The 12,635-nt window shown below is 38.5% G+C and overlaps 1 protein-coding gene across 2 annotated transcripts in view; it reads left to right on the plus strand.

Moving 5' to 3' along the window:
* Nucleotides 1-1,638: 1,638 nt before the first annotated feature.
* The window catches only part of NCAPG (non-SMC condensin I complex subunit G), a 45,169-nt gene continuing 34,172 nt past the window's right edge, over nt 1,639-12,635 (plus strand). For both annotated transcript variants that reach the window (XM_047090452.1, XM_047090454.1), the window contains exons 1-7: nt 1,639-1,820; nt 3,001-3,204; nt 3,680-3,908; nt 6,812-6,957; nt 7,206-7,290; nt 8,328-8,520; nt 9,209-9,358. In XM_047090452.1, the coding sequence (XP_046946408.1) occupies nt 1,710-1,820; nt 3,001-3,204; nt 3,680-3,908; nt 6,812-6,957; nt 7,206-7,290; nt 8,328-8,520; nt 9,209-9,358 (1,118 nt within the window). In that variant the 5' untranslated portion in view covers nt 1,639-1,709. The remainder of the gene's footprint in view (nt 1,821-3,000; nt 3,205-3,679; nt 3,909-6,811; nt 6,958-7,205; nt 7,291-8,327; nt 8,521-9,208; nt 9,359-12,635) is intronic.

Here is a 12,635-nt window from a genome sequence, read left to right on the forward strand (position 1 = left end):
TTCAATAATAGACCTCTTGATAATTTTGAAATTATAGGCAACCCAATACTACCATATTCATTACTTTAACTGGCATTTGAATACTTATAGTGTTGTATGTATAATATAAAGAGAATGGATGAATAAATTATCACATATTCATACAAAAGAATACTGCAGCAACCTGTCTGTGCCTTGGTTTCCTTACCTTAACAGGAGCTAGAAGTTACCTTATAGGGGTTGTTTGTGAGGACTGAACTTAGTAAAGTGCTTAGAACAGTGTCTGGCACATAAGGGTCCATAAGGTATAAGTTATCATTATGAAAGTATTCATATGAATAAACCTCAAAAACAATACTAACTGAAAAAAAAAAGCAAGGTGCAAAGGATTTTTTTTTTTTTGGCAAATGATTATATAATGTTAGAACATAAAAATAATACAGTATATTTATTCAGAGACTTATTCATATGTCTTTAATATATAAAGTTCAGAAAAGCCGTTAATGCTGTAGAGAGAATGTAATTCAATAGGAAAAAGGTATACAGGTGACTTTGTAATCTTCTTTATCTTAGCTGGCTGTGTGTACTGAGATGTTTGTTTTTGTCTGATATAATCCCCCTCTTTTTTTCCATTAATTTTTTTAATGTTTATTTATTTTTGAGAGAGAGAGAGAGAGAGAGGTAAGGGCAGAGAGAGAGACACACACACAATTTGAAGCAGGCTCCAGGTTCTGAGCTGTCAGCACACAGACCGATGGGGGGGGGGAGCTCGATCCCACAGACTGTGAAGATCATGACCTGAGCTGAAGTTAGACGCTTAACCGACTGAGGCATCCAGGCGCCCCCCACCTTTTTTTTTTATTTTAAAGAGTCAGTTCCTGCTCGAAGGCACTGCAAATTTATCGTTACCACTACCCTAAACACCATCCCCTGTGTTCTTGGTTGAATACATCGCTGTTAGGCACCTTTGTAAACCAGGCCTCGAAAGCTGGAATAAGCTGGATCCAAATTAAATCGTGCCTCTCTCCGCAGCTCTTCCCAAACTGCGTACTTCTTGCAGACCCTCCGCCAGCTACCTAAGGGTTAAAATGACCGAGGCCCGCTTCCATCAGGGCACCACGTAACGCCCCCTCTGCTGAACATGAACGTCTGCTTTCTCAATGGAAGCCCGGTCGCAGCTCAGCTTCCAGCACGCCCTTCTCGACAGAGCTCCAAAAGAACCCTTACACCTGGGATCCCCTGCTCCCCTTTAGCCGGAGAAGGAAATCTTCCCCTCAGCAGATTCCCTGTTCTCACCCATGGAGGATCCTTTCTTCTTTCTCGCCCCACGCCCAGCTGCACGACCCGGCTAGGCCTAGCACCACCAGCTCTGCCCCGGCAGTCGCATCTCGGTTCGGCGAGCGGCCGATTTCACTTCCGGGCGGGCCAACGCCCCCTCCTCTTACAAACGCCACTTCCCTCTCGAAGACCCGCTGCAACGATTCTAAGCGCATGCGTCCAAACTGCCGTAATTGAGGAAGGTGGAGCCATCTCTTCCCGCTCTCGCGGCAGTCTCGCGGTATTTGCTTCTCCCGCGGGAGTTTTTTGAACGCTCTGGCGGTAACCCCACCCTGGGTGCTTAGCTGCCGGCTGACCGGAGCCTGAGGCGACCTTGGAGTTTTGTCCTGCGGTCGGTGGGGCCCGCTGTACCCCTGCGCGGACGAGGCTCGTCCCAGCCAAGTCACGGCGCCATGGGGGCGGAGAAGAAGCTGTTGTCGGTTAAGGAGGCCTTTCAGTTGGCGCAGCAGCCGCACCAGAACCAGGCGAAGCTCGTGGTGGCGCTGAGCCGCACCTACTGCACGGTAAGCGCGGCCCCAGCCTCGGCCGCCGTCCCCCTGCGCTCCCGGGACCAGCCTCCCAAAGGGGTCTCCTGTGGGTGGCCCCCCCGGATTCCAATCTTCTTAACCTTCCGCACCCAGTTCGGAAAGGTCTGGAGACCTCCCCGAGGTCGTCCGCGCAGCCCCTCTTCCCTGCGGCCTCCGGCGCGGACCGCTAATTCTTTGTGAATTTGGAGAGCGACGATCACCGAAGCGGCCCGGCGCCAAGTGCTGGGCCGCTTAGTAGATCCTGAACGTGGTTCGTGGGTGGTTGTCCCTCAGGTCACCGCCCACCTCGGGAAGGCCGACCGTCGGTCAAATTAATCACAGTTAAATTGAGTTGAATCACCAAATAACAAATTAACCCTTAGTACCTGGCTCTCCCTATTTATGTGAATACTGTTGTAGGTGGTACCCTGAGAATAGGACACTGAATTTTGGGAAAAGAAATTATCTTGAGGTCCAAGAAAAATTGTCAGTATAATCGGGCTTAAGGATATGAGTGAGATAGAATGTGAAAGTTATATTAAAAGGAAGTTGCCGTGGAAAAGGAAGGCTAACTGTGGTAAAATAAGAAAGCCACTGTTGATTTTGGGTTGTTTCAGGAAGGTCTTTTTTTTTTTTTTTTTTAAACTAAACTGGCACCAAGGCATATTGAGGATTCAAGGGTATTTTTTTTTTTTAATTAAAAAAAATTTTTTTAAGTTTATTTCTGAGACAGAGAGAGAGCATGAGCGGGGGAGGGGCAGAGAGAAAGGGAGACATAGAATCAGAAGCAGGCTCCAGGCTCTGAGCTGTCAGCACAGAGCCCGATGCGGGGCTCGAACTCACAGACCGCGAGATCGTGACCTGAGTTGAAGTCGGTCACTCAACCGACTGAGACACCCAGGCACCCCCAAGGGTATTTAAAAAAAAAAAAAAATGAAAGGGATCCTTTCACTGTCAAAATTCATGTTTGTTTTCTTCCTTGGAGAAGTAAATTGCTCTGGAGAGAAATTTGTGCAAATATTTTTCCTTCAACAGTTTGGAAACTCACCTGAGAGTTTACTAAATAATGATTTTAGTGTGAGTAATTATGAGTAGTGCTTTCATCAGTCTTAGGGTACTCTTGGGAAAAAGGGATTATATCAATGCAGTTTGTGAAGGGTTTCTTTTTGTCTTTCAGATGGATGATAAGACCATTTTTCATGAGGAGTTTGTTCATTACCTTAAGTATGCTATGGTGGTCTATAAACGTGAGCCGGCCGTGGAGAGAGTAATAGAATTTGCAGCAAAGTTTGTTACTTCATTTCACCAATCAGATACCGAAGATGATGAGGAAGAGGAAGATCGTGGCATTTTAAATTATTTGTTTACCTTTCTTTTAAAGGTATGAAAACTAGAACTTTGGGGAAGCATTGTAGAAAATTTTGCAATATTAAAAGGGCCATCCATGGGACGTTTCTATGTTTTAGAGAATGAAATATTTCGTAACAGAAAATGTCTGAATGAGTCTGCCTTTTGTAGGAAATATTAGAACTGTCATTAGGATTAAAAAGTGGACTTAAAGTAATTCCAGCATTAAATTTTTAATGACCTCTGTGAGCCAGTTCTCATGTCATTTGTTTTAAATGAGCTATTTTAGAAGAATTCCTACAACAGAAGTATGCTCTTGTAGTTGAGTTTATACTTACTTTGAGCTGTGTATATTGTGGGACTTGATGTAATGTATGTTTAGTATACATAGGGATCAAGGTAATCTTGTTTCTCTGCAGGTAATGGATTTGGTAACTTTTTGTATTCTAAACCTATAGAATTCAAATGGTATGTGATTGTAAATAAATTTTGATTTGTTTCCGTTTCAGTCTCATGAAGCAAACAGCAATGCAGTTAGATTTAGAGCATGCCAGCTCATAAACAAGCTCTTGGGAAGTATGCCAGAAAATGCCCAGATTGATGATGATTTGTTTGATAAAATTAATGAAGCCATGCTTATTAGATTGAAAGACAAAATTCCAAATGTGAGGATACAGGCAGTTCTGGCTCTTTCACGACTTCAGGATCCCAAAGATGATGAGTGTCCAGTGGTTAAAGGTATGTGTAGCCTCCTAAATTCCTTTTCAGTTTCCTTGACTTTGTTAAATTCTCATTAGAGAGGGTTTTTTGTTTTTTGTTTTTTGTTTTATTTTTGAATATATTCTCTCTCTGGCTCTCTCTTTCTCTCTATGGAAAAGTATAGGTTTTATATGTATATGTATAAATATATGACTTTTAAAAATACCCAAGTAGCTACCACCCAGCTTAAAAAAATAGAGCCTCAAGGCACCTGGGTGGCTCAGTCGGTTAAGTGTCTGACTTTGGCTCAGGTCACGATGTCATGGTTCATGAGTTGGAACCCCGTGTTGGGCTCTGTACTGACAGCTCAGAGCCTGGAGCCTATTTTTGGATTCTGTGTCTCTCTGCCCCTCCCCTGGCCGCATTCTCTCTCTCTCTCTCAAAAATAAATAAACATTAAAATGAAATAGAATCATCAGTACCTTTGAAGCCTGTTTTACATCCCACCCCAATTACATCACTTGCCCTCACAGTTCATGATTACCCTGAATTTTGTGTTAATTATTCTTTTGCCTTTGTGTTTAAACAGCCATTTGTGTGTATCTCTAAATAAAGTTTTGCCTATCATTTTGTATGCTATGTGAATCATATTTTTCTGCTTTCAACAATTATAATTGTAACATTCATCCATGTTGATAATATTTATTTACTGTTTTGTTTTTTTAAATTGTTTTAAATGTTTATTTTTGAGAGAGAGATAGCGGAAACGGGGAAGGAGCAGAGAGTGAGAGAGAGACAGAAGATCCCAAGTGAGCTTTGTGCTGACAACAGAAACCCCGATGTGGGGTTCGAACTAACAAACTGAACCGTGAGATCATGACCCAAAGTCAGATGCTTAACTGACTGAGCCACCCAGGTGCCCCTTATTTACTGTTTTATAGCATTGTGTTGTATAAATGTAACACGGTTTATTATTTCTAATATTGGTAGACCTTCTAGTTTCCAGTTATTTTGCTCTGAAAAAGTAATGTTGTTGCTATGAACTTCCTTATACCTGGCTTCTGGTACACAGGTTAAAGAGTTTCTAGGGGGGGCGCCTGGGTGGCTCAGTCGGTTAAGCGGCCGACTTCGGCTCAGGTCATGATCTCGTGGTCGGTGAGTTCGAGCCCCACGTCAGGCTCTGTGCTGACAGCTCAGAGCCTGGAGCCTGTTTCAGATTCTGTGTCTCCCTCTATCTGACCCTCCCCCGTTCATGCTCTGTCTCTCTCTGTCTCAAAAATAAATAAACGTTAAAAAAAAATTTTTTTTAAGAGTTTCTAAGGTATATACCTAGTGTGGACTTGTTGGGATATGTGTGCATTCAACTTTATCAGATAAGGTACAGTTGTTCTGCAAAATGGTTTACCAATTAATATTCCCAGTAACAGTGAATAAAAGCATTCATTGATCCATATTCTCTCCAGTGTTTGATATTGTCAGATTTAATAATTTTTTTTAATCCAGTTGTGTGTATGATATATATCCTTTTTATGCATCTTTTCATTTATTTAACAGTTACGTTTCTTCTATATAATGTCAATGTGTTCTCATTTTTTCTGTTGGTTTGTCTTATTGATTTACTGGAATTCTTTATATATTTTGGAAAGAAATTTTTGGCTTATATGAATTGTTGATCTCTTTCAACTTTAGATGGCTCTTTGTTTCACTCTCTTTGGGACGTCTTGTTGGACAGAAATTCCTAATGTCAAAATTACTCGGTCTCTGCCTTTATTATGATTTGCACTTTTTTTTCTTTTGATTTGCATTTTCTTTCATTTAAGAAATTATTCCCTACTTCTGGGCTCATAAAGATAGTCATATTCCACTTTTCTATATAGGTCTGGCTACATTATGGGACCTTTTTCACTTTTGTCTTTGTCCCTCTTACTAGCTTTATAATCAATTTTGATAACTAATGATAGTTAATATTTTTGGTGTTAAATGGTACACATAGTATTGTATAAGATATATGTTTAGTAGCCAACATGTACTTAATAATAAAGATGGAGGGGCGCCTGGGTGGCGCAGTCGGTTAAGCGTCCGACTTCAGCCAGGTCACGATCTCGCGGTCCGTGAGTTCGAGCCCCGCGTCGGGCTCTGGGCTGATGGCTCAGAGCCTGGAGCCTGTTTCCGATTCTGTGTCTCCCTCTCTCTCTGCCCCTCCCCCATTCATGCTCTGTCTCTCTCTGTCCCAAAAATGAATAAACATTGAAAAAAAAAATTTAAATAAAAATAATAAAGATGGGGAAAATTTGAGAAGTAGAGGTGAATAAATACTTAAATACAGGAAATGGATTTGTTTCAGTGAGCAAAATCAGAAGTAACTTCTTTAGGACTCATTAAAAATCAAAATAATTAGCCCTTTAAAAAGCATTATTAGTTTAAAATAAACTGCCTGCAATACTAGACTTTCTTCTAAATCTTGAAGAGTGGCAAAGACATAATCTTAATGATAAATTTTTCCATGATCTTTAGGGCTCTTTGTTTTCAGTTTTAGCCTATGTGCCTAGTCCTTTGACAAATTTCTTATTCTATTCTTTTTAAAAGTTTATTTGGAGAGAGAGGGAGGGTCAGAGAAATAGGATAGAGAATCCCAAGCAGGCTCTGCCCTGCCAGTGCAGTGTGCGGCTCCAACTAACCAGCTGTGAGATCGTGACCTGAGCCAAAATCAAGAGTCAGATGCTCAATTGACTGAACCACCTAGGTGCTTCTCTTATTCTGTTGTTTTTTTTTTTTTTCTTTAGGGGAGTTGGCAGAAAAAAAATCTTCAGGTAAAATTAAATGTGTAAGACTAAAAAAAATGAATATCATTTTAAGGATATTGTTAAATATCAAAATGTGGGCTATCTTATGACTTGTTAAATATTTCTTTAATGTACTAAAATGTATTGCTCTTTTTTTAGCATATGCTACTTTGATTGAAAATGATTCAAATCCAGAAGTTAGGCGGGCAGTGTTATCATGTATTGCACCATCAGCAAAAACTTTACCAAAAATTGTAGGGCGCACCAAGGATGTGAAGGAGGCTGTGAGAAAGCTGGCTTATCAAGTAAGTCAGTCTAATAACTTGCATTCTTAAAATGCTTTTGAAGAATATTTGGCATATAATGATTTCTTCAGTGAGATATTTATGGATGGAGAGTATAGGTAATTTAGGTAAAATCTTATTGCATTAAATGTGTTCCAGATATTAATTTGTTTTAGAAATTATGGGTTATTTTCTTAGACGAAGGAGATATTACTAGTTACGAAATATATAGACTATGTTGAGTTTAATGACCACCTTATCTTTTTAAGGTTTTAGCTGAAAAGGTTCATATGAGAGCTATGTCCATTGCTCAGAGAGTCATGCTTCTTCAACAAGGTCTTAATGACAGATCAGGTAAGATCGACTTCTTTAAATACATAACTTGAGAAGATTTTGGTTTAGTAGACTTACAAGGTTTAGAAAACGTGTTTCCTTAATTATGTGAAGTAAGCCTACCATTGCCTCAGTCTGTCAAAATTTAGCTTGGTAAGTCATGTAGAAAACATTTCATAAGGTTAAAGATCGTGGTAATTAAAGGAGCAGAATTTGTTTTAATTTTCCTGTGTTGTAAAACACATCTGTAAAGATGAAGAAAGTATATCTTAAGGATGTATAGCTAATTTATATCAGATGTAGTGCAGGATATCTTTTTGAACTCTCTATCTTCTAAAAATGTGCCATCTATCCCCTTTGTGTATATCTTGATAGGAAGGTGTCCTGTGCTGTAGAAACAGAATTTAGGAATTATCAGACTAGTATAATTTTCCTACCTCTTTAAAATTCTTTTTGTCTTTGTTAAAACTAGAGAATCTGCTTATGGGAGTGATGAGGAATGATATATTTTAAATTTCTAGTCCCCATGAGAAGGCTCAGATGGCTTAATTTTGCTGTAGCAAGAAAACTTGAGTTTCAAAACATTGTCAGAAGACTAATGACTAAGAGGATGACTTAAAAACTAAGAATAAATTTTGTTCAGTGATATATGCTTATGTGATTCACTATTGCAAATAGCAAGCGTGTAACAGATGAAGGCAGGCAATGGGTGAAATAATAGCTATCATAATGTCAGGACTAACACTTGAAGTCCAGTGAATCCAGGGGAGAAGGAATGCAGATATTTTTATAGGCTGTGATAGTAGTTGGGTATTTGATTTGAACTTTTCCGTTATTACTTGGAAGTGGACAGCATAGTGACTTTTGCAATATTATTGTACTTTTATTTTCTTCTCCAGTATTTTTCCTTGTTCTTCCTCTTAGTCTCTATTTTTATTATAAATACTGATTTTATGTCAACACTGATCTGATGATAAAAGGTGATTAATACAGACAAAATATAGGAAATGGAAGCTAGAGGGAGCCTCTGTTCACTTATATTTCAAATGACTTAACAGATGCTGTAAAACAAGCAATGCAGAAGCATCTTCTCCAAGGCTGGTTACGTTTCACTGAAGGAAATATATTAGAGTTGCTTCATCGGTTAGATGTGGAAAATTCTTCTGAAGTGGCAGTCTCTGTTCTGAATGCCTTATTTTCAGTGACTCCTCTTAATGAGCTGGCAGAAATCTGTAAAAATAACGATGGCAGGTATATACTCATTATTTGAAATGTGATAATGATGAACTTCTGCAATTAAAATTAGTCCCCTTTTCTGATTACTTCAGATTGTATCAGTACTTTTTATCTACCCCACTTGTGTTTTCTTTACTGTGGTGGATGTCTTTTTTATTCTTTTTGTATAAGAACTCACTACTTTATCTGCACAGACAACTTTAGCTGCATTTTTTTTTCTCATTTTGTTACTTTGGTTTTTGCATTAGCTTACCATGGAAAGTCCAACAATATGCATCCCTATTGTATGTTTGATTCTTTTTTTTTTTCTTTTGCTTTGAATGTTTTTATTTGTGTATGTGTGAATAAGTTAATGACTTTGCAATTAAAGGATGCTGGTTATAAATCAAGTCTGCTTTTCCCATTTTTTATACTCAGTTCAAAATTCTTTTTTAAGTTTATTTATTTTGAAAGAGCAAGAGAGAGCATGTATGAATGGGAGATGGGCAGAGAGAAAGGGAGAGAGAATCCAAAGCAGGCTTCTTGCCGTCAATGCAGAGCCCAATGTGGGGGTTGATCTCATGAACTGTGAGGTCATGACCTGAGCAAAAATCAAGAGATGGACGCTTAACTGACTGAGCTACCCGGGTGCCCCTACTCAGTTCAAACTTTTACCTGGATATTAAGCTTATGTTTTGTCTTATTCTCTCCCTTTTAAATTAAGGAAACTGATTCCATTGGAAACATTAACTCCTGAAAACGCTTTGTATTGGCGTGTCCTTTGTGAATATGTGAAATCGAAAGGAGATGAAGGTGAAGAAGTTTTGGAGCAGATTTTGCCAGAGCCTGTAGTATATGCAGAGTATTTACTGAGGTAAAATTCTTTGCTTTTGTTTGTATTGTAGTTTTGGTGCTGTATGTTTCAGTCCTCTATACCCCTCTGTCAAAGTCAAGCTGGATTGGGAATCAGTTCAAAACCATTTTTTTTTGGATAGGCAAGGATAAATAGGAATGTACATTGAGTCTTTCTGAAGAATACTCTGTACTGGACAGTATACTGAAAGAGCAGAAAGTCAACATGTTTACGGTATTTCCTTAAAGCTGTTAGGGTATGAATATGAACATTTCTACATAAAGGTGATGATGTGTTACTTTTGAAATTGGTTGGCAAACCTTTTCTAAGGGTCAGACAGTAAATATTTAGGTCTGTAGGCCATACTGTGTCATAATGAAAATTATGGTGTGGTGTTACAAAAGCAGCCAAAGAGTATGTGATGAATGATTGTAACTGTTTTCCGACAAAACTTTTATCAACGTTTATAGACACTAAAATTTGAACTTCATATAATTTTCATAGGTATTTTCAGATGTGTGTGTATACATCCATATATAAACAAGCTTTCATTTAAAAATGTAAAACTCTTAGCTTGCACGCTGTATAAGAATAAGCAGCAGGCTGTATTTGGTGCATGGGCCATAGTTTTCTGACTGACAGGGTGAACCTTTGAGGCCAGTTTTAGTATTAATTAAGACTGTCACTGTTTGGCTTTTTGTTTTTTAAAAAATTTTTTCAAAATACACCTTTTTCATTATTTTAATTCTGATTTTTAATTTTATTTTAAAATCATACCATTAAAACATAAATGCAATTCTTGTCAAAATTCAAATATAGAAATATGTAGAAGAAAAATGTGGAAGTTCTTTTCTTTTAAATGTTTATTTCATTTGAGAGAGCGAGAGCATTTGTGGGATGGACAGAGAGAGGGAGAGAGAGACTCCCAAGCAGGCTCCAGGCTCAGTGCGTAGCCTGTCACATGGCTCAATCTCACAACCATGAGATCATGACCTGAGCAGAGATCTAAAGAGTCGGTCACTTAACTGCCTGAGCCACCCAGGTACCCCTGGAATTTTTCTATCACCCTCTAATTCCTCAATTCCATTTATCTTAGAGTTAACAATTTGGGGTATATACATTCAAATCTCTTTCTCTACATTTACATGCACGTATATGAAAATGCATGATTTTTTTTAAGATATCACACTATACATTTTTCCTCGACTACTTATATCTGAGATCATTATACGTTGGTACATATAAATTTATCACACTCTTAACAAGATGCCATTTCATAGTATGAAGGCAATATTTGATTTATTCCTCTGTTAATGGACATTTAACATGATTTCCAGTTTTCACTGATAAAGTTTTGTTAAATCATACATTGTTATGTATGTTTGGGATTTTGTGGAGTTGATTCCCAGAAGTAAAATTGCTGGACCAAAGGTTATGTATATTTTGGTAGGTTTTGGTGTGTAGAGTTTTTAACTTTATACTTTTGATGCATTTTTTTAAAAAGCTTCTTCCTTAGAATATGAATTACAAGCCTGAATTCTCTTTGTATGGAATATAAATATAGTATTCTGCTTTTGCTTAATGATGATTCAACATAAGTCAGGAGTCGAAACTATAAATGCATTTTAATTTGTGTGCAAAATATTGAATCCAGGGTAAATATCTTAAATGTGAGCCCAATATGGAAACTTATAGCCTCAGTTCATAGTAATATCATAAAAAAATATGTGTGCATCTACTGTTTCAATAGTAGTTGTTTCAGGCTTTAATATTTAATTAGAGTATTCATTATAATGCTGTTTGGGCCATGTTGCAGTGTTTCCAAAATTAAGGAGTTTGATGCAATGCTTAACAATATGACTTGATATAAAAGTAATAGATGCTTATAGAAGATAAAGAATATTAGGAAATAAATACTTAAATAACAGGGAGAGCCTCTCCTCAAGGATTGCTTCACAGATTAATTCTTACTGAAATACAGGTAAGGAGCTTGGTTCTTTTGGCTCTAAGAAGTCAGGGATTCTTATATTTCCTTTGTCACTTAATCTATGGATTTTGAAATAGGTAACTTTAATCAACTTGCGTTTTTTCACTTGTAAAGAAGAAAACTTTAAAAATTGTAGTTTAATTACGATTGAAAGAATACTTTAAGAAATAGAATGGTTTTCTTTTTGGAGGAACATCACTGGATAGGATTAGTTTATTCAGGTACAGAAACAAAATTAAATGGAAAATTGCTACCTGATAATCTCAGGAATATATTTTCAGACATTTTGTAGCAGGAAGAGTTAGTGATTCATAATTCTGATATGAAACAATTTCCTGTTAACTGACGTATTCACATAAAGAAATCAGGGATTTTTTTTGTTAGTTTATTTTTGAGAGAAGAGTGAGAGAGAGAGCATGAGCAGGGGAGGGACAGAGAGAAAGGGAGACACAGAATCTGAAGCAGGCTCCAGACTCTGAGCGGTCAGCACAGAGCCTGGTGTGGGGCCTGAACTCGTGAACTGTGAATCATGACCTGAGCTGAAGTTGAACAATTTAACCGACTGAGTCACCCAGGTGCCCCCACAAAAACAAACAAAAAAAAATTTTTTTTTTTAACTGTGTATTTATTTTTGAGACAGAGAACATGAACAGGGGAGGGGCAGAGAGAGAGGGAGACACAGAATCTGAAACAGGCTCCAGGCTCTGAGCTGTCAGCACAGAACCTGACGCCGGGCTCGAACCCATGAACTGTGAGATCATGATTTGAGCCGAAGTCGGATGCTTAACCGACTGAGCAACCCAGGCGCCACAGGTGCCCCAATTTTTAATTTTTTTTAAGTTCATTAATTTATTTTGAAAGAGTACGTGCCTGTGTGCGTGTGAGTGGGGGAAGGGCAGAGAGAGAAAATCCCAAGCAGGCTCCACGCTCTACCCAGAGCTCAATGAGGGGCTGGATCTTACAACCGTGAGATCATGATCTGAGCCACAATCAAGAGTTGTATGCTTGGGGCGCCTGGGTGGCTCAGTTGGTTAAGGGTCTGACTTAGGCTCAGGTCATGATATCGCAGTTCATGAGTTCGAGTCCTGCATCAGGCTCTGTGCTGAAAGCTCGGAGCCTGGAGCCTGCTTCGGATTCTGTGTCTCCCTCTCTATCTGCTCCACCTCCTTCCTCTCTCTCTCTCTCTCTCTCTCTCTCTCTCGACCTGTCTCTCAAAAATAAATAAACATTGAAAAAAAATTAAAAAAAAAAAGTTGTATGCTTAACCAACTGAGCTACCTAGGTGCCCTGATTTTTGTTGGCATTTTAAAA

The sequence above is a fragment of the Lynx rufus genome, unplaced genomic scaffold, assembly GCF_022079265.1.
Source record: "Lynx rufus isolate CCGP_SWC_20201006 ecotype Redwood Valley unplaced genomic scaffold, mLynRuf1.p SCAF_3, whole genome shotgun sequence".
Classification (NCBI taxonomy): Eukaryota; Metazoa; Chordata; class Mammalia; order Carnivora; family Felidae; genus Lynx; species Lynx rufus.